The sequence below is a fragment of the Talpa occidentalis genome, unplaced genomic scaffold, assembly GCF_014898055.3.
Source record: "Talpa occidentalis isolate TD23 unplaced genomic scaffold, MPIMG_talOcc4v2.1 talOcc4.9, whole genome shotgun sequence".
NCBI classification, from domain to species: Eukaryota; Metazoa; Chordata; class Mammalia; order Eulipotyphla; family Talpidae; genus Talpa; species Talpa occidentalis.
In genome coordinates, this window is record NW_023605305.1 from 95,852,817 (window position 1) to 95,873,448 (window position 20,632).

The 20,632-nt window shown below is 43.8% G+C and overlaps 1 protein-coding gene across 1 annotated transcript in view; it reads right to left on the reverse strand.

Moving 5' to 3' along the window:
- Positions 1-20,632, reverse strand: part of ABCA4 (ATP binding cassette subfamily A member 4) — a 131,532-nt gene that overhangs the window by 74,960 nt on the left and 35,940 nt on the right. The window contains 6 exon segments of the mRNA XM_037500828.2: positions 298-503; positions 13,598-13,792; positions 14,923-15,039; positions 15,639-15,778; positions 17,183-17,420; positions 19,645-19,734. Of these exon segments, the coding sequence (XP_037356725.1) occupies positions 298-503; positions 13,598-13,792; positions 14,923-15,039; positions 15,639-15,778; positions 17,183-17,420; positions 19,645-19,734 (986 nt within the window).

The window sequence follows — 20,632 nt, forward strand, 5'->3', positions numbered from 1 at the left end:
CGAAGATGATTCAATACCTAGAGGTATCCATCTTCAAATTGTACAAATCCAGCCAGGTTCAAGTGCTGAGCTGAGGGGTGAAGACAGGATAGCTGAGATCTCCTAGACTCAAGTAGGAGATTAGCCAGATCCAATTGGCTAATTTCATTCTTTGATACCCAGGTGTCTCTCTCCTTTTTCAAATAGCCCTCCTGCCCCCAGGAAGAGACGGGTGGCCTGAGACCAGAAGAGCCCTCTTTCCTTGCCTCACCTCCCTGGGGATGCCCAGGTCCTTCTGGGTTTTCCTGAAACATTCACCTGTCTTTGATCTTATTGGTTTTCTCCACCACGTCTATGTCCATCTGGATCTTGTACTTTACATGGGGTGGTAGGGAGCTGGTCCAGGGATGCATGTCAGGAAACACCACACCAGCCCAGAACCTGTTTTCCTCCAGCAGAGAAAGGGCTCATTGGGTGAGTTGAATTTCATCATCAGAGCTTTCAAACTTGTCCAGGACCAAACACTGCAGATAATCACAAAGGTTGAGAGAGTTTGAGGAACACCAACAGCAAGGACTCAATTGCCAAAAAAGGCAGAAGACCAGGGTTGCTACCCCGGGGGATGGGTCAAATGCAAGGAGAACTATAAACTTTCTGTTTGTTTAACTCTGGGGTCTGGTGTCAATTTTTCAGTGTCTGGATTTGGGGTGAAAGGGGACTTGGGAAACGCTGACTCGCTCTCATCCCTGCAGACTTGGTGAGGGTCACACTCTCCGGCTGTCCAAATATGCAAGTCGTCAAAATGACAAAAATACTTACAGTGCTCACTCCCCAGCATGGGGAGGCGAGGGAGTGGGGTCACATTGGACACAGGCTGCTTTGAAGATCTGAAAGCCTGCCGATTAAAGGGAGTAGGGGGTGGGGGGGGAGAGAGAGAGAGAGAGAGAGAGAGAAAGACCTAGTGCTGAACCTTCCTGCTTCGCAGGAAACACAGGGGGATGACCAGCTGAGGCAAGAACAGGAGGAAGAGAGAAAATCACACAGAGCCAAAATGACTTAGTCAGAGAATCATTTCCAGTTACAATTTCACGACAAGCAATGTGGGTGGAGGAGCACTTTCCTAATGTCTTTTCTCTCTCCCTGGAAGAGAAAAAATTCATTACCTACAAAAGAGCAAAATGAAAATTTTCAAACATTTGAATATTAGAGATTGTCCATTTTTATAGATATGTTAAACCATTATTTTGTACTGGGTCTAGTTTTTCCCTTAACCTCTATTCCTTTATACACTAGGGTTATTGTGTCAATGTCCCTTTCTTAGAACCAAACTCACAAGAGGTTTTCACCACATACTTATGGAGAGCCTGCAATGTGCCAGAGCCTGTGTGGAGAAAAGATAAAATCTCATCCTGAAAGAAACTCAAGATCTAATGAGGGAGACGCTTCGAGAAAACCAATAGTAATGCAGAATGGCCAGGTACTAATGAATGAAAAACCAGGGTAGCAGACAGGGGTAGCTAAGTCTACCTGGAGTAGTATGGGAGGGCTTCCTGGAAGAAGGGGTTGAGCCAGTATTAGCTGAAGGGAAGAAAGCAGGGAAAGCTCAGCTCAGTCACAGTGAATGGCACATGAGGTAGCTGGAGACTTCAAGGTTTTCATCCTTGGCTGCAAAGCTACCAGAATCACCTGGTAATTGATACTCCGGTCCTACTCCAAACAATGAAATCAAGTTCTCAAGAGGCAGGGCCAGGGCATCGGCATTTTGTTAATGGTTTCTGGGGTGTTCTCAAGTGCAGAAAAGCGAGTAGGTGAACAGAAGTGAGTGGTGGGAGATGAATACTAGGAAGGTGGGTGGAGACCCACTGGAAGACCTCCCTGTACAAGAGGGTAACCAACTAATTGACACAGCATTCTGTGCTACAACCAGGCAAATCTAAAAAAGCTATAGGGAGCGACTGTCAGGTTTTGAGCAAGCTTATGACTCATGGGATCAGATCATTTTTCTGAAAGATCACTGGTGAAAGAATGGGGGCTAGCAGGAAAGGGGTTAGAAGGCAGTTGATAAAATGGCTTAAAGGAATAATCAACTCTCACACAGAGCCTGTGAGTTATCCTCATTTTAAAATGGAACTCTCATTTTACTGAAGAGAAAACTGGACATAAGGAGACCTGCCCGCACTTGTGCAGCTCAAGTAGCGGATCCTGTTTCCTCCCCACTTTCTACTATAAGGTCCAAGTGCTACCTATCACATCAAGAGAGACAAGGGTAGCCAGGTCCAGGGCCTTCCGCGTGCTTGCAAGCATCTCTACTGTCTGTCCTCAGACTTGTAGATAAAAAGAAAGGAGACTTAGTTTTCTAGCTGATGTAAGAATGGGGAACATGAGAGGGTCTGCAGGGCCAAGTAACATTACACTAAGTGACATTATACTAAGAAGACAGTGATTTTAAAAGGAAATGGAAGAGGCGTTTCTCTCAGAAATAATAGTAAGTGCAGTCACACATCATAGAGTTAAGGGAAATGGAATTTTTTATTAAACTATTTTGCAGGAATTGGTGAGCCTAACATTAGCCAGTTCTTAAGTGGGATGAAGGACTTAAGTGCCTTATGACAGAGATTGCCTATAAATGTTCATTTTCTCTGGATATAAATAATGTAGAGTTTGCTGTTTTATGATTTCTTTCTAATGTAACTTGGAAACATTCACCACCATCCAAGACCAAGGACCTGGTTCCTGGTGTTTGTCAGTATTTAACTCAACAGCACCATTGCAGGAACAGAGAATCGGACACGGAGGAAAAAGTTGAACTGCTAGAGTATATTTTTTAAAAAGAAAGAAAAGAAACACATTTAAGTTTCCTTTAGGGAGATTTTGATGTTCTACAAAGATGAATAATAAAATAATTTCATTTTTAAATTAATCTGGTGAGATTAGGATTTCATGTATAGAATTTTAGTCTTGACAATTAAACTAGGAAATTGTTCCTTTTCTTTTTGAAAATTAAATTTCTAAGATGAAAAACAAAGTTATCTTGGGAGATGAAAATTCTTTGCAGAATCTTTTAACAAGGATACATTTACACACACACACACATACAAACACACAATTCTATCAATTTACTCACAAAAAGGGTATTTGGACAGAAGGAGTCACAGTGGTCATGTAGTCTGATGTCCCGGCTTTACTGGTGAACAAATTCCCATCAAAAAGGACAACATTCTTACCTCAGGTCAATTTAAGTCAGAAGCAGAATCTAAATCCATGACTTCAAATGTCAAACCTGAAGGGTAGCGCTGTTCCAACAGGTGTCTCTACGAGTAAACCACATCCCAACCACAAACAAGGGGCGACCAAGAGTTCTTTTGCCCCATCCAAGAGAGCAGCACTGTCAAGCAGAACTTTGGCAATGATGGAAGTGTTCTTTGCTTGCTTTATCTAATATGGCAGCCAGGAACCACACAGGGCTGTTGAATAGTTGAAATGTGGCCAGTGCCCCTGAGATGCTGACTTTTCTACCTTATTTAATTTAAATAGCCATGTGTGGCTACAGGTTATTATATTGTCAGCAGCTCTAGAGATAGTAAGGTTCTGGAGATCAGAGGACCATGTTTTGTTCACTGTAGTCTCTGGAATAGTATTTTCTCACAACAGGAACTTAGTAAGCATTTCCAGAATTGAACTGATTTAAATTTAGGAGTCCCCAATGCTGTAAGAAGTATACATTTATGACAGTGTGTGTTTTGAGCATTGCCCTGGACACCCCAATCAGATTATAAACCAGGAGAAATTAGTAAAAAGTAAATTTTTGCTACAATCCTAATGAGAGCATAACTCTCATTGAAGCAAAATAGCTAATAAAAACAAATACATTTCAGTAACGTAACTTTGCAAGCTTGCTAGCCTTTTTCTCTTTGAACTCTGCTTTCATGTCCTGAAGGGAAATCTATACTGGAATAGGTGGCCAATGTTTTCAGTGACATTGTTAAGTCCTGTGATGACATGGGCTCCAGCCCAGCTGTTTTATCAGGCACTGATTCACAGCCATATTTCCTGCTGTGTCCCCCTAGATTGGTACCCTGATATTCTCTGGAAAAACAAAACTTAAAAGGTTCTCCAACGTGCATATCTACCCTGAGACATCTGACCTATTGTCAAACTTGGGTTATCTTCACCATCTTGGAAAGTGGTAGCACATAGTGTTTAAGAGACAAAGGCCCAAGAGTCATCTCCTCTCTGCTGTTTCCTAGGCACCTTTGTTTCTCTCTGTAAAGCTGAGATCCCTCACTCCCATAGGTGGGCTAAGGATCATGTGACTTGCTTGGGAAGGTCCACCAGTCTCCCAGTAAGAGTAAAAGCTGATGCTTATTGGAGACACAATATGTGCCCAAGCTGGTCCAAGGACTCTGTTTTATTAACCCCTTGAACCTCACAAGCATCTTATGAGGTCAGTTAAAATGATCACCCCAAGCTCAGTAGGAGGTTTAACGAGACAAAGAGACTTCCACTGCAGAAAACCTAATTTAACCACTTAGGATATTAACCTGTCTCACAAATAACGAGGGCTCACCTAATACCATTTTATTACTGTTTTTGCAATATATCTTGAAAGTCAACAGAGGCTAGTGACTTTTAAGCCCCTGCTAGGTTACTATTCATTCATGACAGCTGTTTATCCTGGGAGGAATGTGGTTATTTTCTTTAAATTATATGTCTGTGAATACAGCCATTCTAAGCCAATCCACAGAACCTCCTTTGCTTAGAATGATGCTATTGACAGAAGTCAAAGGCCCCTATCCCCACCTAGGCAGTGTGGAGCAGATGACTCCTAACTCACAGTAGTTACTAGCCGCTCATTGGCCATCAAGTGAAAGGCATCTACCTAGGAAGCTGATTTAGACTGTTATCCTCATATTTTTTTCTGAGGTCAAGGCAGAGCAATTGTGGAAGACACTTTGGACATGAGTCAGACATTCCTGGGTTATGGTTTGAGGTCTGACATGATGTACCCTTGTATCTTATGGGGAGGCCACCTGCTTCACAGCACATGGCCTCACTCCCTGCTGGACGTTGCCCTTGTCCCCAGTGTTAAAATCTTGCCTAATGGCCATGTATATTTGTGGAAGTGTGTACACGACTGTGTTTGGGAGGCAAAGACAAATGATCAGACCCTGAGCTGAGATCATTGATTTTGACATATTTGGTTTGGTGTGATAAGCTTGTGAGTTAAAATATAATAGGTTCTAACTTGGCTGACACTGTGGAGTCTATATATAAAAGCTATTTGGTTACATACAAAGAGAAATCCATGTGATCGTGGATGTTAGGGAAGTTGGAGGCAGATAAGAATGGGCTAGTGGAAGGGGTGTAACAAAGGTAGTACCACCATTGGGAGAAGAATCCCAAGGGCATCTTTAGTGAATAAAAACAACAGTGTCTTATGACCTCAGAGGAAGATTCTGGCCAAATGTGCAGCCAGAGTTCAGAACGTTGAGCACCATCATAAAGCCCTACAAAGGCCAGGGGCAATAAAGCAAAAATAGGGATCCCTGTCCCCTTCTGTCCCAACTGCTGTAGCAAAGACCAGGTGGCAGATCTACCACCATTTGAAGTTCACATAAGTCCTGCAAGTCCATGTGGGTTGTTTTTCTGATACTCAACAGGAAACAGAGTTCACCCTGGCGGAAGGGGCTTGAGCTCTCTTCAGGGCAGGCAGCTGTGTTCAAGATCTCTCAGAACTCGGTCATTTGTTTACACCGCTAAAACAAATACCTCCTTGGGTGGAAAAACCGCAGTAGCAGCAGGTCCCCTTCTTCAATTGCGACCTCTCTGAGTCTAATTTAAACACATTAAGTAATAGATAAATTAAATTATCTATTAAGTGGGAGATGCTGTTCAGTGGAGGCAAAGAAAGAAAACCTCTCTTTTTGTTTGAACTTGATACTCCAAAGGGTCTGGCACCCTGTGCTGACATAGTTTGACTAATGCATCCAGGACATGTCAGGGACCAGGTCTTGGGGGGAAGGGAGGTGCTACATCCTTTGAGATGTTGGCTCTGTCATCCTGCCTCTGACATCTTTAACTTTCAAACTCTGAGAACAAAGAGGCTGATGAATGCAAGTGGAGGCCTGAAGTGGTCCTGCTGGTGTTAATGTAGACACCTGGGGTTCCTTTTGAAAAATGCCAGTGGATGTGGGCAAATATCCCAGAATGAATTTCCTGGCAGATCTAGACTATAACACTCAAGATTAATTTCCCATGACATGGAAAAAGCCACTGGATAAAATAGCTTTGGGCTGTCTGAGTTGGTGGGATGGTGACACAGAGGTCAAAGGTGCAACAATAAATTTTACTGAAGACATTGGGCGCTGTGAAAAAATATCTGAGATGTTCAGCCACATAGAGTGAGGAAATGCACCACAATTGGAAAACAAAGGGACAGGAAATACACAGCTGTTAAAAAAAAGTCAGTTTTTAAAATAAATAAATGAAACAAATAAAAAGGCCAAGCTGGAGCACAGAGCCTCACACTGAGATAAGCCATCAGAAATGCTTGCTGCCTAGCTGATTCTAAGGGAGGACATCTTCACCTGGCGGAGTACTGTAATTCTCAAAGTTTTCCTGTTTAATCACCCCTACAACCCTGAAAGGTGGGGTGCCACTATATTCAAAATATTTAATAATCAGCAGGACTAGAGAAAGACCAGTGAATGCACATCTTGTTGCAAACTCCTGGACCAGGCACACTCTGAATAACACACAATCACCGGCTCGTTATTATCCTCATTTTTCAGGCAGTGAGACCGTGATGTTGCACAAACCAGGCCAGCTGACCACTCTAGTTTCATCTCCAGACATTATTGTTTCTTCCCACACCCACCCACTCCCCAGATGCTCTAGCCACCCGCCTCTGCAGACTATCTGCTTCTCTTGAACTTGACCTGCAGGTTCATACTCGGCACTTTGCTTATGCTCTACCGTCTGTCAGAAATTGCCCTTCTGTTTTGCTTAGCTGGCACATTTGATCCTTAAAACCTGATATAAGTGTATTTTCAGTATTAATTTGGCATTTATGGGTGACTACTCTATGCCACTGCAGCTCTACTAACGTGAGTCGGGAAATCAAATGATAAATAAGCACAGATTCAGTCTAGCGGAGTGGGGAGGCAATGAACAAATGATCATCAAGAGTTATGATGGAGGTGCCTAGAACAAGGCCTGCAAAGCAGGAGGTAAGTCCTGAGGTTGGGAAAGGGGCAACGAGGAGAAGGGTCAGTCAGTACAAGGTGGGAGGTCCAGGGAGCATGCCATCCCCTTAGAACTTGGGAGAGTGGTAAAGGGGCTGCACCAGGATGGACTTTACAGCAATGAGGGGGTCACTGAGGGGCTTTAGACTGTAGGTTATGGTGAGCTTGTGGTTTTAGGAAGATCTTCCTAGAGAGAAATGAGAGCAGAACAGAAGCAGGGAGACCCTGGAGGTAGGTGACCAGCCAGGAGAGATGATACAGGCTTCTGTGAACAAAGGGCATACTTGGCAAGGAAGGAGGGATTTCAGAGATAATTTGGAGGAAGAATTGACAGTCTTTGGAGGATTTGTGACATTTTGAATCTGGATTTGTGCAACTTGTTTCTATGGCATCAGATTGAGCTATTATTCTGGCAGTCCTTTGAGATACCACTACTATAGTGGTATTTAATGGCATGCTTATGCTCCCAATAAAATATGACCTTCTAGGGGTCAGGGATTAATTGTATTTATTCAGATGCAAATATATGGATGTCAGAATGAGTTCAAGTCCTTTCGGCTTCCTATTCTAACTCTAGTTATTTATTTTTTTCAAAAGACTTATTTTTAAGTACTTATGTATACAAGAACTGGGGTATAGGCCAGAGATACAGCAGGGGAAGGTGTGTGTGTGTGTGTGTGTGTGTGTGTGTGTGTGTGTGTGTGTGTGTGTGAAAGGAGTCACCAGAGAGAGAGTGGTGAGCAGAACAGGCGGATCTACTGAAATACACTGCTGAGGGGAGCAGTGGGTGAGCTAGGATAGGTCTGCTGTGCCATGCGGATAGCTCCCTGGCTGGGGATCCAACTCATGCTGCAGTGGCTGGCAATAGCTTGATAGCATTGAGACTTTAACCCCTGTGCCATCAGGGAGGCCCACTAACTCTAGTTATTTTCAAACAGGTATGATCCATTCAGAATATGTCTATTATCCTGAAGAAAGTGCTGCTTTCATCCAATTCACTGTATAATTTACCCAAATGATACATACTGAGAACATCCTCATTTTATAGAACTTCCTCATTGGGGTCAGACAGTATTTGGATGCCCTGCTTATCTGCTGTGCTATGTCAGGCTAGTCAACAGTCAATCCTATAACATGATGACAATTGTGCCTACCCGGAAGGCAGTCAGGAGTATCGCATGAGCTGACATATAAAAGTGCCCAATGTAGGCCTCCCTGGTGGCGCAAGGGGTTTAGCATTGCACCATGAAGCAATCTGCGGCCTCTACAGTATGAGTTTGATCCCCGGCCGGTCAGGGCGAAACCACATGGTGAAGCAGACCTCTTCTGTCTTGCCTGCAGCTCCACTTAGCAGTGTATTTCAGTCAGTTTGCCTGCTCTGTTCCCCACTCTGTCTCTGGGGAATCCTCTCACCCTCCCCCCTCCCCGCCCACACACACACATCTCTGGTCTATACCCCAGCTCTTATATGCATAAATAAATAAATCTTAAAAAAATAAAATAAAAGTGCCCAATGAGCATGGTTGACTCATGTGCAAGTCCCTTCCCTCCTGCCAAAACCCTGGCCATACCCCCACACCCCCAACCCCATGCATTGTCCTCCCCTAGCTCATTCTGTTCTGAAATATCAAAAAGGCATAAAACAACGTCATTGCCCCTGAGTTTCCTATGATGTAGTTCATGACCCTTGGAATGATATTGCCATCATGGTGTGGATTTCTGTGCCTTTCCCACCTCTGTGTCAACTTCTCCCTCACCTCCTAATGTATAGCTGGTCAATGAATCAATAGAAGAATGCAATAGGACAGATAGTTCAAAAGTATTTGTACATCTGACTGTAAAGATATTATGTGATCAGTAGCTTTATCTTACTGATCCTATTTTTTCTTAGGCTAGCTTGAAAAACACACTTTGAGTACATTCTTATTGGGTAGAGGCTTGCAGATGGGAGCATGCAAAGAACTGAGGAAAAATAGTCCCTAAAACCCCACTACTGATACTTCACCCAGCAGATAATCACCATGTAGAAAATAAAGAGTTATGCACATTCAGCGACTGTGTTGACAGGCCTTCATGAATACATGGTTTTTCAAGACTTAGGGAAAGGTAGCTGTGAATGGTTAAAGTACAATTTTATGCCCTGACCAGAGGTATTGTCATATTAAAGTTTGGCTGAATTCAGTTTCCTGATATGAAATCCAAGACCTGAAATTCAAATACACTATGAAATTAAAATACACTGTGAATGCTAAATAGTATTCCATCTGTGCCAGGCCTAACCTTTTGCCAACAAAGACTAAGTAATCAGAGAAATTATTTATTAATTTTTTCCAATTGTGCTTTTCCCCAGAAGTCAAATACACGTAAGACAAATGTAAGTTCTGACTATGAAAGCATGGACACACCAGTTTAAGGTATTTACCTTTAGGAAGACTCATTTGCTTTCAGCCTCCTTAGATTTGGAAAAGAGGGTGATTGGAAGGCCTGTTCGAAGGAATTTCTCCATCTGTTAGAGATGGGAGACTTCCCAAGAGGTGATGGCACCATTGCCCCTTTCCTTTGTCCACTGCCCACCTTGGAACCATGAGGTCTGCCTTTTGATCATTTCTTTATCCCTGCTAAGTGTAAAGGGTCAGGAGAAAGACAGAACTTGCTATGACATCAATTTGATAAACATCAATTTGATAAATTTATGACATCAATTAATGACATCAATTTGATAAAATATTATCAAAGTCCCCTATTGAGGAGGTATTCCAAGGATAAGTAAAGTTCTAGAGCACTGGACCATCATCCACAGAAGTGCCACAATGGCAGGAGAGCCTCCCATTGGGACTCTCCTTCAGGAATGGTCTAGCAGTCCTGATGCCAAGCCAATTCACCAAGGCTAATGTAAAGAGTAACCTCACAGTCCCTGGTTAATGTGTATACAAAGCTTTGGAATCTGAGAGGAAGGTACATTCCTCACGTGGTCTGTGGGTCAGGGGTAGACAATCCAAGTAGTTTATAGCACTGCCCAGCACTGAACGTCTCTGCCACGCCCTGGCTCTCACAGCCACCTAAAAAGGAGGACATCACCACACCTAGAAAGGAGGACATCACCACCTAACAGAGGAGGGAGCCAGGGGCAGAGAATTTACACAAAGGCCTAGCCACACAACAGCATGATGTCTGAGGACTCTGTACATTTCCCTCCTTTTGTCCTTAAACATAACCCAGTGAGGTCTGGTACATTATGACCTGAATTTTACAGAAAACGCTGAGTTTTAACAGGTAATATGACTTTCTCAGGGTGATACAGCTAATTGGAAGCAGAGATCTAGGCCCATTTGTCCCCACTGGATGGGTAAGAAGTTTCCACAAGCAGCAGCCTAACATCACACACAAATGACCCAGCAAGGCAGCTCCCAGGGAATAGGACACTCTCCAGGTTATTCAATGGAATGTCCAGTAACTAAGGCCTCACCCAAGCAGAAAGAAAGGGGATTTAGCCCTTCTATTAGTTGAAGAGAAATGACCTATTGAGTCATTCCCATTTCCTATGAAGACAAAAGGCTTCAAGTTTTGCTTAGTTCTTGGAGCTTCTGCCTTTATTCAATATCACATCTGAGTGCACATTGACTTAGACTGACATGCTTTTCATTTTAAAGAGGGTTTGCTTAATTTCCCTGAAATAATTTTATTTCTTGTTGGCATAGCAGAGAAAGAGCACAGAGAGGCTGGCTCAGGAGGAAGCAGCACAGTTCTATGGTACAAGTCAGAAAAGGAGAGTGTCCATCATCCTCAAATAGCCCCTGAAGGGACAAACTTGCCAACTGTCCTGGGGAGGCTCCTAAAGCCCTCAGGGAGGGGTTCCATCCCTTGTCTGATACTGAGCATTCCTCAGGATGGGGGTTGAGGTATCTCTGAGACCCCGCTAGACTTCCCAAAACAGAAGAACAAAAGCAGAATAATCCAGAACCAAATGTGAAGACTGCTTTCTTCTTCATGTATTTCTTTTTTTTTTTTTTAATAGAGGCATGTTTTTATTTATTTGTTTGTTTGTTTGTTTGTTTATACATGCACTGGGTACAGTCAGAAGCGCGGGAGGGTGAGAGAATTCACCAGAGCCAGAGCGGGGAGCAGAACAGGCAGAAGGACCGAAGTACACTGCTGAGGGGAGCAGCGGGCGGCAGGAGAGGTCTGCGTGCCATGTGGGACCCTCCTCCTGTGGCCGGGGAGCAGCCGGGGATCGAACCGGCGCAGCAGAGGCCGCTGGCAGCTTCGCAACCCAGCGCTCAACCGCTGTGCCACCGGGGAGGCCCCTCTTCTTCATGCATTTCTACCCTCCCCACACTACCTTCTCCTTTCAGTTCATCCCCCTCCCCAATGGCAGGTAGATCAGAAACTATCATAATCATATGCTGGGCTTTTGCCACCATCATCCCCTCTCAGGATCCCCTGAGGGCCATTGACCTGTGGCCACTGTGGTCTTTGCTTAGAAGCTCCTAGTTCAGCTAATGGGATGGCATGCAGTGGGAAGTCTTGGTGGCTAAGGAGGGATGTGATTGGCAGCTTCATAATCCCTAGAGGAGCAGCTCAGTGGCTGGGCCTGGTTTCACCAATGCTGCCCTTCCCCTCCTCCTAAGCAGTATTTGTTTGTATTTTGTTTATATAAACTGCTTAAAGGGTTAAGAATTCGATCTCTAGAGCCAGACTACCAGAGTTTAAAACCCTACTCTTTGTGCCTCACTTTCCACATTTGTAAGATGGGATATTAATGGCACTTACCTAAAAGGCTCATTGAGAATTAACTGGCCCTGAGACTGCAGTGAGGAAAAAGCTGCTAGGACAGGGTGCTGGAGAGATGGCTCCAGAGAAGCCAGAAAGGAGAGGAGATGTTGAGAAATACTTTGGGGATAGAGTAGACACAGCTCTACTTTTGTGATTTATAAGAAATATACAGTGGAAGTTCCTCTCTGGTGCTGGCACTGAGAATTTCCTAAACCTTTAGAATTTCCAAGGAGAGTGATAAAGGTGTCTCTTGTTATGTTAATGAGGTGACTTTTGGAAAGCACCTGTGGATGGGCATTGGTTGCCAGGGAAACCAATTCAGTGATTAAAGGATTAATAGAATGTTCTGTTCCACCCCTATCTATCCTCCAGGAAGGGGAGGCAGCCGGAGGGTGAATCAGCCCCAGTGCTGGTGATATAATCAATCCTGCCTATATAAGGAAGCCTCCTATAAAAACCAAAGGAAGGGCTTCAGATTGCTTTCAAGTTGGGGAATGGTGTCCTCAGAGGGCATGGAAGTTCTGCACACCTTCCCACATACCTTGTCCTATGCATCTTTTTGATCTGGTTGTTCCTGAGTTACATCCTTGGATAATAAACTGGTGATCTAGTAAGTCAATGTTTTCCTGAGTTCTGTGAAGTCATCGGACCCAAGGAGGGCATAGTGGGGACCTCCGATCTATAGTTAGTCTGTCAAAAGTATTGGTGGCAATCTAGGTTTTTGGTTGGCATCTGAGGTGCAGGTGGGTGCAGTGTGGGTCTGAGCCCTAAACCTGTGGAATCAGATCTTACCTCCAGGTAGATAGTGTTAGAATTGAGCTGAATTATAGGACAGCTGGTATTGGAGATTTGCTTGATTGTGTGGGGGAGACTCCCACACGCTGGAACTGGATGCAGAATTGTCCTCAGTGATTGGACATGACAGAGGACATAGAGATGGATGAGGGGCAAGCTCTGAATTCAGGTGCACCAGATCTGGATCCTGTCTGCTGCACCTAACAAATGTGGGGTGAAGGGGGTCTTATTTAACCTCTTAATGTCTGGCTTCTGCATCCCTCTGTTGTGAGACTGAAGGAGTTAATGTGAGGAAAGGCACTTAGCACAGATGTGGCACAAAATAACAATAAAGGATGGCTACTCTGAAAGGTGAAAGAGAGAGGATTCAGGGTGACACTAAAATCTCTACTTGGGAGTTTGGAGACAGTAGTCAGGGTTGGAGATGCTGGAGGAGGAGAGGTTTTATGGGGAGGGTGAACACAAATTTGGCCTTAGACATGTTGAGTCTGATGGGCTGAGGTTTGTTGGGTGCTAGCCAATGACACACCAAAGCAATGGCTAACAGGACAGGGTGGGCTAGTGAGGGGGCGGGGAGAGCAGTCAGGAAGGAGTCGTGGAACTGTTAGGAGATAGGACATGTGAAGAGGGGACTGTTGACATGTGGACAAGCTATTAGAGAACAAGAGTCAGCACTGTTTGAGGGGCTGCAGGAATTCCTGTTTCTTCAATGAGGAAAATGAGAGCTGAAACTCAAGACTACCTGACTAGCTAAGGCTTCTCTGGTTCCACCCATCGGGGGGTCTCAGGGAACTGCTATGCCTTACCTCCAGGTATTGATTCACCAGGCGTAGAGAGTCATCAGTGATGTTAAATACATCCCTCCAGTCAAAGTTGGCCAAGTCATCAGCCTGCTTCTCTCGGGGACCATTATATAGGAAGTGCAGCATGGCATCCACAGGAAAACCTTCACCAAGGAGCCCATTCAAAAAGTCTTTTGCTGCTGGGTTCTGCAGGGTGTCCTGGGAAAAAGGAATACAGTTACAGCATTCAGAAACTCCACGGGATCTTTGGTCTTGTTCTTGGGCCATTCCCAACTTAAAAAAAAAAAAATAGGGATATGGATTTTAAGTCTCCCAAAGAGTGGGTTTTCTTCCATTATAAGGCATAATACTTATGCCCTTCCCCTGAAATGGAAGAATCATGATAGTAGAAGGAAGATGTGTTTGTTGGGGATGAGGGGAGAGGGACAGGGGAAATGGAATATGGGAAGTTTTTTTCTTCTTAAGGGTTTTTGTTCACCTTGACCTATCCCCTTATATAGGACTCATCTCCTTTGCAGAGCTGGAAATTAGAGCAGATAGACACATTCAACCACTTTTTCCATTACAGACCTGGCCCCTTAGGGTAATACTGTTTTGAATGTAAGATCCTCAAGTGAATCACAAAAGCAAGAAATTATAGAAAATCACTAGTATTATGGCAGTTTTTACATTTTCCTCAATTGAAGAAATATATTTGCTAAGTGCTTTGCAACCCTCCCAAGCCGGGTAGATTCACCATCGGTTCAGGCAGCTTAAAAGAGAAACTTGGAGCCCTTGGCATCATCCCTACAGGTTTTTTAATAGTACGCAGGGGAAACAAGCCAGCAGGGAGACAGCAACTTGGGCCCCCTGGAATCTCTATACGCCCTTTCCTCTGGGATTTCTCTGGTGTTTTCCTGTGGTCTCTTCCTTCCACTGTTGTTCATCTTCTTGTAGTCATTCTCTACTGCAGCCATCCTCTGAGTGATGTTGCCCTTACGTCCTCAACCTCTAGGCTCAGGCGTGCACACTTGAGCATGCCCACACCATATTCCAAGTGCCCACCATCAGGCATTCACCCCCTTGGCCCATGCTCTCAAGCTCCTCCTGCATTAGCACAATTGAGGCCGCAGGTGATAGCCACAAAGTCCACTGGTGCAAAAGCCTGAGCAATCTTCATCTACCCTAAACCACCCAAAGAAAACCATTCCACTTGATGATAGAACTCAGGCCTGTTCTATTTTGATTTCACTCCAGTAGTGCTTAACTGCTCATAAAAGGAAACACATGGAATTTTCTAGGCCCTTCTCTCTCTCCCCCACCCTCCCATCCTCTAATATCATCCGTACTCTGATCATGGCCATCTGTACACTCTTGTCCAAGAAGTACCAGATCTGGGGTCCTACTTCTTCCCAGGCTTTGACCAGCTTTCTCAAGTGTGCCACCTCTTCAAATGTTGAGTTGGCCTAAAAGCAGGCAGAGATTGGGACAAGACCAGAGAAACACATGTCAGAGAATCATTGGTTGTATCTTCCCTGCTCCAGCTACAAACCCTCAATGTTTGGGGAAGGCTTTTCAAAGAAGTGGCTTTATTTTCCCAGTCCTGTTACCTAGAACAAGCGGCTATGTCTCAGCCTCCCAGATGGACAGAATCTAATCTCAGAATCTCAGAGGAACATGTAAAATTGATGGTGCTATTGTCTCAGAACATCATTTAGGTCAGACTTGGACTCCCTGTGAGCAAATACTATAGTTCCCTTCCTCCCTGTTGTCTGTTCCCGGTAGGCAGGATTCAGAGATCTGTGAACCCTTTCATCAGGAATTGTGTTTAGGTGGTGGGAAAAAACCTCAGTGTGGGCTGCCCTGAGGAGGCCCAGGCAGGGGCACTGGCTGAAAGCATTCCAATGATGCTTGTGGATGCGGTAGGAGCCCAGGACTGTGTAGCAAAAAACAAACATGAGGTTGGCTACTAGGAGAGCACAGTGAAAAAATACACTCGCTCAGTCACTCACTCACTCATCTGAGTTACCCAGGGTAGAGGGGACAAAACCAGCTGGGATCTTACATGCTTGAGTATCCTGTGTGCCGCAGGGGAATCTGGAGTAAAGAGGATTTTCCCCATCAGCAAAGGCTTTGCTGCCCTCCAGGCTATTTTGGTTAGAGGATTTGACTCTAGGTTCTGGATCACTGAGTTACCAAAGGTCGCTGCCAGGAGAGAAGAGACAGATTTTATAGAAACTCCCCGTTGCTCAGCGCTAAACATAGTCATTGAGTGTGTTCAAATCACATGTCTCATTCAACCCTAGGCTGGAGGATTTGACAAATAACCTAAATTAATAGGCTGCACCCTACCAATAACAAGCTCATCATTAGCAAGTAACAAAATGCTACAGTGCATCTCAATAAGGGCCTCATCAGAGAACAAAGGATGGTGCCTTTCCCGTGATTATTGTGCTTTAGAAAGAGGCTGAGAAGCCTGCCCATGATCTGATGAAAGGGACAGAGAAAACAAGGCCTCCCCTTGGAATCTCAGCTTCAGTCTCAATAATTTCCCTTCAATACGCTGCATAACTTCTTTGTTGTGTGGGACTGTCTTATGGCCCAACTACCTTGTTGTGTGCCTTGCTGCCTCTTTTCCTTTTTTAACTAGAGGGTCGCCTGGTTGCATTTCTTCCACACCCACCCTCCTTTCCCCAATAGCAGCCTGTAATGGCAAGAAGACACAGAGCAGGATCTCTATGACCTGAGCAGACAGGGTAAAAGGAGGAGTCCTGGAGCCCTCAGTGGCTTTTGCAGGCTTTTATTGGGATTTACCAGGTACACAGCAGGCAGGGGTGCCAGGGGGCCGGGAGGCTGGCAGGCCTCCCAGCCCCCAGCAAATCTTCACTCTTTCTGTGCTCTCTCGCTTCTGGTTCTTCTGGTGATTCTGCTCCTTTTGCTCTGCTGTTCCTCTGATGTCCCTGTGATGCTGCCCTTATAAGCCCAGTCTCAGCCCAGGTGAATCCCATCTACGTATGCCCACACACTACTCCAGGTGCCCACCATCAGGCATGCATTCAGGACCCTAGGGATCCATCATCAGTCCTAATGGTGGGAGGGCAGAAAAGCCTGACAATTCATTTACCCTACATAGCCAAAAAAAAAAAATTGTAAAAGGTGGGAAAGTTTACTTGCCAGGGACCTGTCATGTGGAACGTAGTACTATACACACAGATTTTCAGTGCATTGTGTTTGGAAAAACATCCCCACGGCCGTGTTTACTTGCCAGGGCCCTCTGACCTGAGCTTTGCTTGCAATTCTGGTTGCTCCTCATTTATGTTTCTTCTCTTCCTCTAGAACTTAACCCTAGTTCAATCAGATCAGTGGGAAATATCCCTTCTGTTCCTGTTCCAAGTGGGTCTCAGTTCTTTCCATGGCTCACATCCAGAATCCTTTATGAGCACCAACTGCCCTCTGTCTACAAAAGGGAAATGAACTTCTGGGAGTTGAAGTCTTTTCACTCAAGACCCCTCAATGTGTCTCAGGGAGAGGCTGCCCCAGAACCTGGAAGCATTAAACCATCAACTTAACCAACTTCAGAGGCTGATTATACACAGGAAAAAGACTTACTTGTTCTTTTATCATAAGAATAGATGGGATCTTTCTTTGTGGAGCTGATCCCCAGGAAGGCCTTGTAGTTATTGTCTTCATACCAGTTGAAGGAGAATACCCGAGAGTCTCCACCCTCTGGATAGCCACAGAAGAGGTCGGACAGGATGCCCCCCAGCTGTGTGAGGGTCTCTGGACCGTCAGTCCAGAGAGGCCTGGTCACCCATAGCAAGTCCTGAACACTTGGCCGATGGATAAACTAGGGCAAGGCAAAGGTTTCAGTTACTTTTAGGCAATGAGAATCATAATCTACTATGAAGCCTAAGTCCAAAGTTTGGGGTGTTAGACTTCCACATTTAAATACAACATTCACATCCTCAGCATTCCTTAATCTAGCTAGAATATAAAAACCCACTGCCATCCACTGAGGATCTAGGAGGAAATTAGGATGAGCCTTGAAACCAGAGAGTGAACCCCAAAACATTCTAATATTACATCTCTCTTCCAAGCCCCTTTATTTGAGTTCACTAGGATTGTGTCCTTGGAGAAAATTAGAGAATTTTTCACTCTGGGCCAGTTCTTGGGTTGTTTTCTTACCAAGATGGAGGTACTAGAAAAAATGGGAAATAAAACGATGGAGGGATAGTTTTATCCCAGAAAAGGCAGAGTCAGAGCAAATATCTTTCACCAAATAGTTTAGAATTTAGTTTCTTATATTTAGACAATTATCTTTCTATTATTTCAATTTTACCAAATGTGAATTCTTCTATTTCCTTAAAATGTGATTTTCCTTAGTGTGTGTGTGTGTTTTAAGATGGTCAAATAAAGAACAAATAAATTCTCCATTCTTGGAAAAATACTTTTAAAATTCTGTGTCTTTTCCCCTCCAGTTGGGTACCCACTGGCCCTGTCCTTTGAAGATAGATCTGCAACTCTGAGAAATAAGGTAAGGGCTGACAGCATTGCTAGGGTCTCGGTTCCCATAATGCCTTTTGGTTTTGCTTTAGGGAAAAATACAAAACCAGGACAATGCTGCTTTGATTCCCAAACATACTTTATTACTCATTTTCAAAGGCACTTGGGAATTAAAAAAAAAAAAAAAAACATTTAGATTCAATCAGGTGAGACTGAAAACAGTTGCCCTGCTGCAGTAAGTGATGTTTACCTGTCATCCCTCTCTCTGTCCACATGCCAACACTTGCCCTCTGAAACTGTTGAGCACTGTGCAGAATCCACAGAGTGAGTCATGCCTATAATCACAGTCTAGGCTTCAATAATAAACTCGGAATCTCAAATTGCTTCAACAACAGTAGGTCTTATGACAGTCTTGTAAGGGATTATTACCATTATTATGTTGCTCACTTAATCAAAGCACTCAGAGATGAAGGGGCCATTCCGGGGAGAAGTGTTGTAGTATCAGTTAATATAAACTGGGCCATCGACTTCAGCCTAGTTCACAAGTGCATAAACTTGCTATCAAGGAAACTTCTAGAACTCCCACAGGGAATTAAGAATGTTGATATGCTTTGGGGACTTTTTTTTTTTTTTTTTTTTGAGTTCTCTATCAACGTCACCCTTAGTATGATGATATGAATTTTTTAAATTCTTATGAAGAAAAGAATGTTAAACAGAGACTCCCACTGCAGCAGGTGGCCATCAGTACTCTAGGCCCTTTCCTCTGCCCAGCAGAGCTCACACTTTAGTCAAGTTGAGCTTAGATTTATGAAGACAGATTCCAAACATGTACTCTTTCAGGTTGGTTAAATCTAAGTCAGCTGAGATACTGCAGGGGGGGAAAGTTTGGGGGAAGAGATATTTCACCTTTGGCTCTCTTTCAAAATACTCATTGCACCTGAAGGTAATCGTATTTTCACATTCCCCTTCCCTGTTGGATTATACATCTTACAAGGGCAGCGACTGTACCCATAAAGTTCATCATCATATCCCCAACACAGCTCCTCTACTATGCAGAGAATCAGTTTCTGTCTGGGCATAGGCTTGTGCAGCCGGATGTTAAATAAAATGTGCACATCTTCACAAACCAACAGACAAAAAAATCAATTACTTTTCTTAATGAAATGAGCTGACATATGTAAGACACTTAAAATAGAGCCTCGAGCAGCACTCTGTAAGAGTATGCTGTAACCACTGCTGTGTGGATTTGAAGAGCATAAGGGATAGGTCAATACTGAGAAGACTCAGATTTGAGCGTTAGTCCACTGATAACCTGTGCCACATCAAACAAGGTGACATTTCTTCCTGGAATGAAATCATAGGATGATTCCTCTGACCCAGGAGCATGGATAATTTGGACATAAATGGTGCTTTGAAATTGCTAGATGGAAAAATCAAATGTATTTCCCTTTGAACAGATTTTCAAGTGCAGTTAAATTACCTGACATGGCAAATGTGGTAAAATGGTATAAAGTTATAGAGACATTATAATTACTACTATCATTATATTACTACTATACATTACTTACTTCTTGAATTCTTGGTGACAGATCAGATAATATTCTTCCCCAGGATCTCAAATCAATACCTTGAGAATTTCTGTCTAGCAGGGTGGGAAACTATAATTGATAGGAAAAAAATATATACATGGGTATATATATTATACCTATATGCCTATATGTGTATATATACATATGCATATATAAACATATATACATATATACATATATGTGTGTGTAGTTACCCATACACACATAGACACTCTCTGATCTCCTGTATACTTGAAAAACATTTCCTCCCTTCTGTCTGATCCCAGGACCTCTTCTGCAAGATTGCTTTCAGAACCAAATTTCTTTTTTATAATTGAGAAAATCAAAGGCTCTTATTCCAAGTCACCCTGCTGAGCTAGTCAATCACAAATAGTTTCATGATGACATTAAATCTGCCAAAGTGATTCTGATTGCTGGTTTAGTGACACCAAACAAGACTCCTGGAGGAAGGAAAACAGAATGCAGCTGCTGGAGGGAAGAGGAAAGCCACAGGCTGCGTGCAGAGGGGGCCATCTGTTCACCCCGCTCAGGCTCCGGACACTCCCGGGCTTCCTTGTCATTGTTTCAAAGTCTTTGCTCCTTTTGTGTCCTTTTCAGGCAGGTTGTGTCTCTTCCTCTGTTCAGTGCTATTTACTTTCTTATGGAAAATTTGGTCCTTTACATCACCTTTCTTTTAAAGTTGCTGCTGCCTGCAGCTTTAAAGAAAGCAGTTTCTCTGCAGATTCTTTAGTTGACAGCAGGGACTCCTGGCCGAGGTGACCACACAGAGCTATTCATGCACTTTCCACCTCCACATGGAACATGGAAGCACACGAGTTTGCTGGCTGCAAGTCCCAGAGCCTGATGGGAACACCTTGTTTTCCAAAACCAAGTTCAAGTCCTAAACTTGAAGAATGAATGACCTCATTCTTCATTGTTTCAAAACAGATTGAGTCACCGATTTTATGTCTTTATGACTGAATTCTAA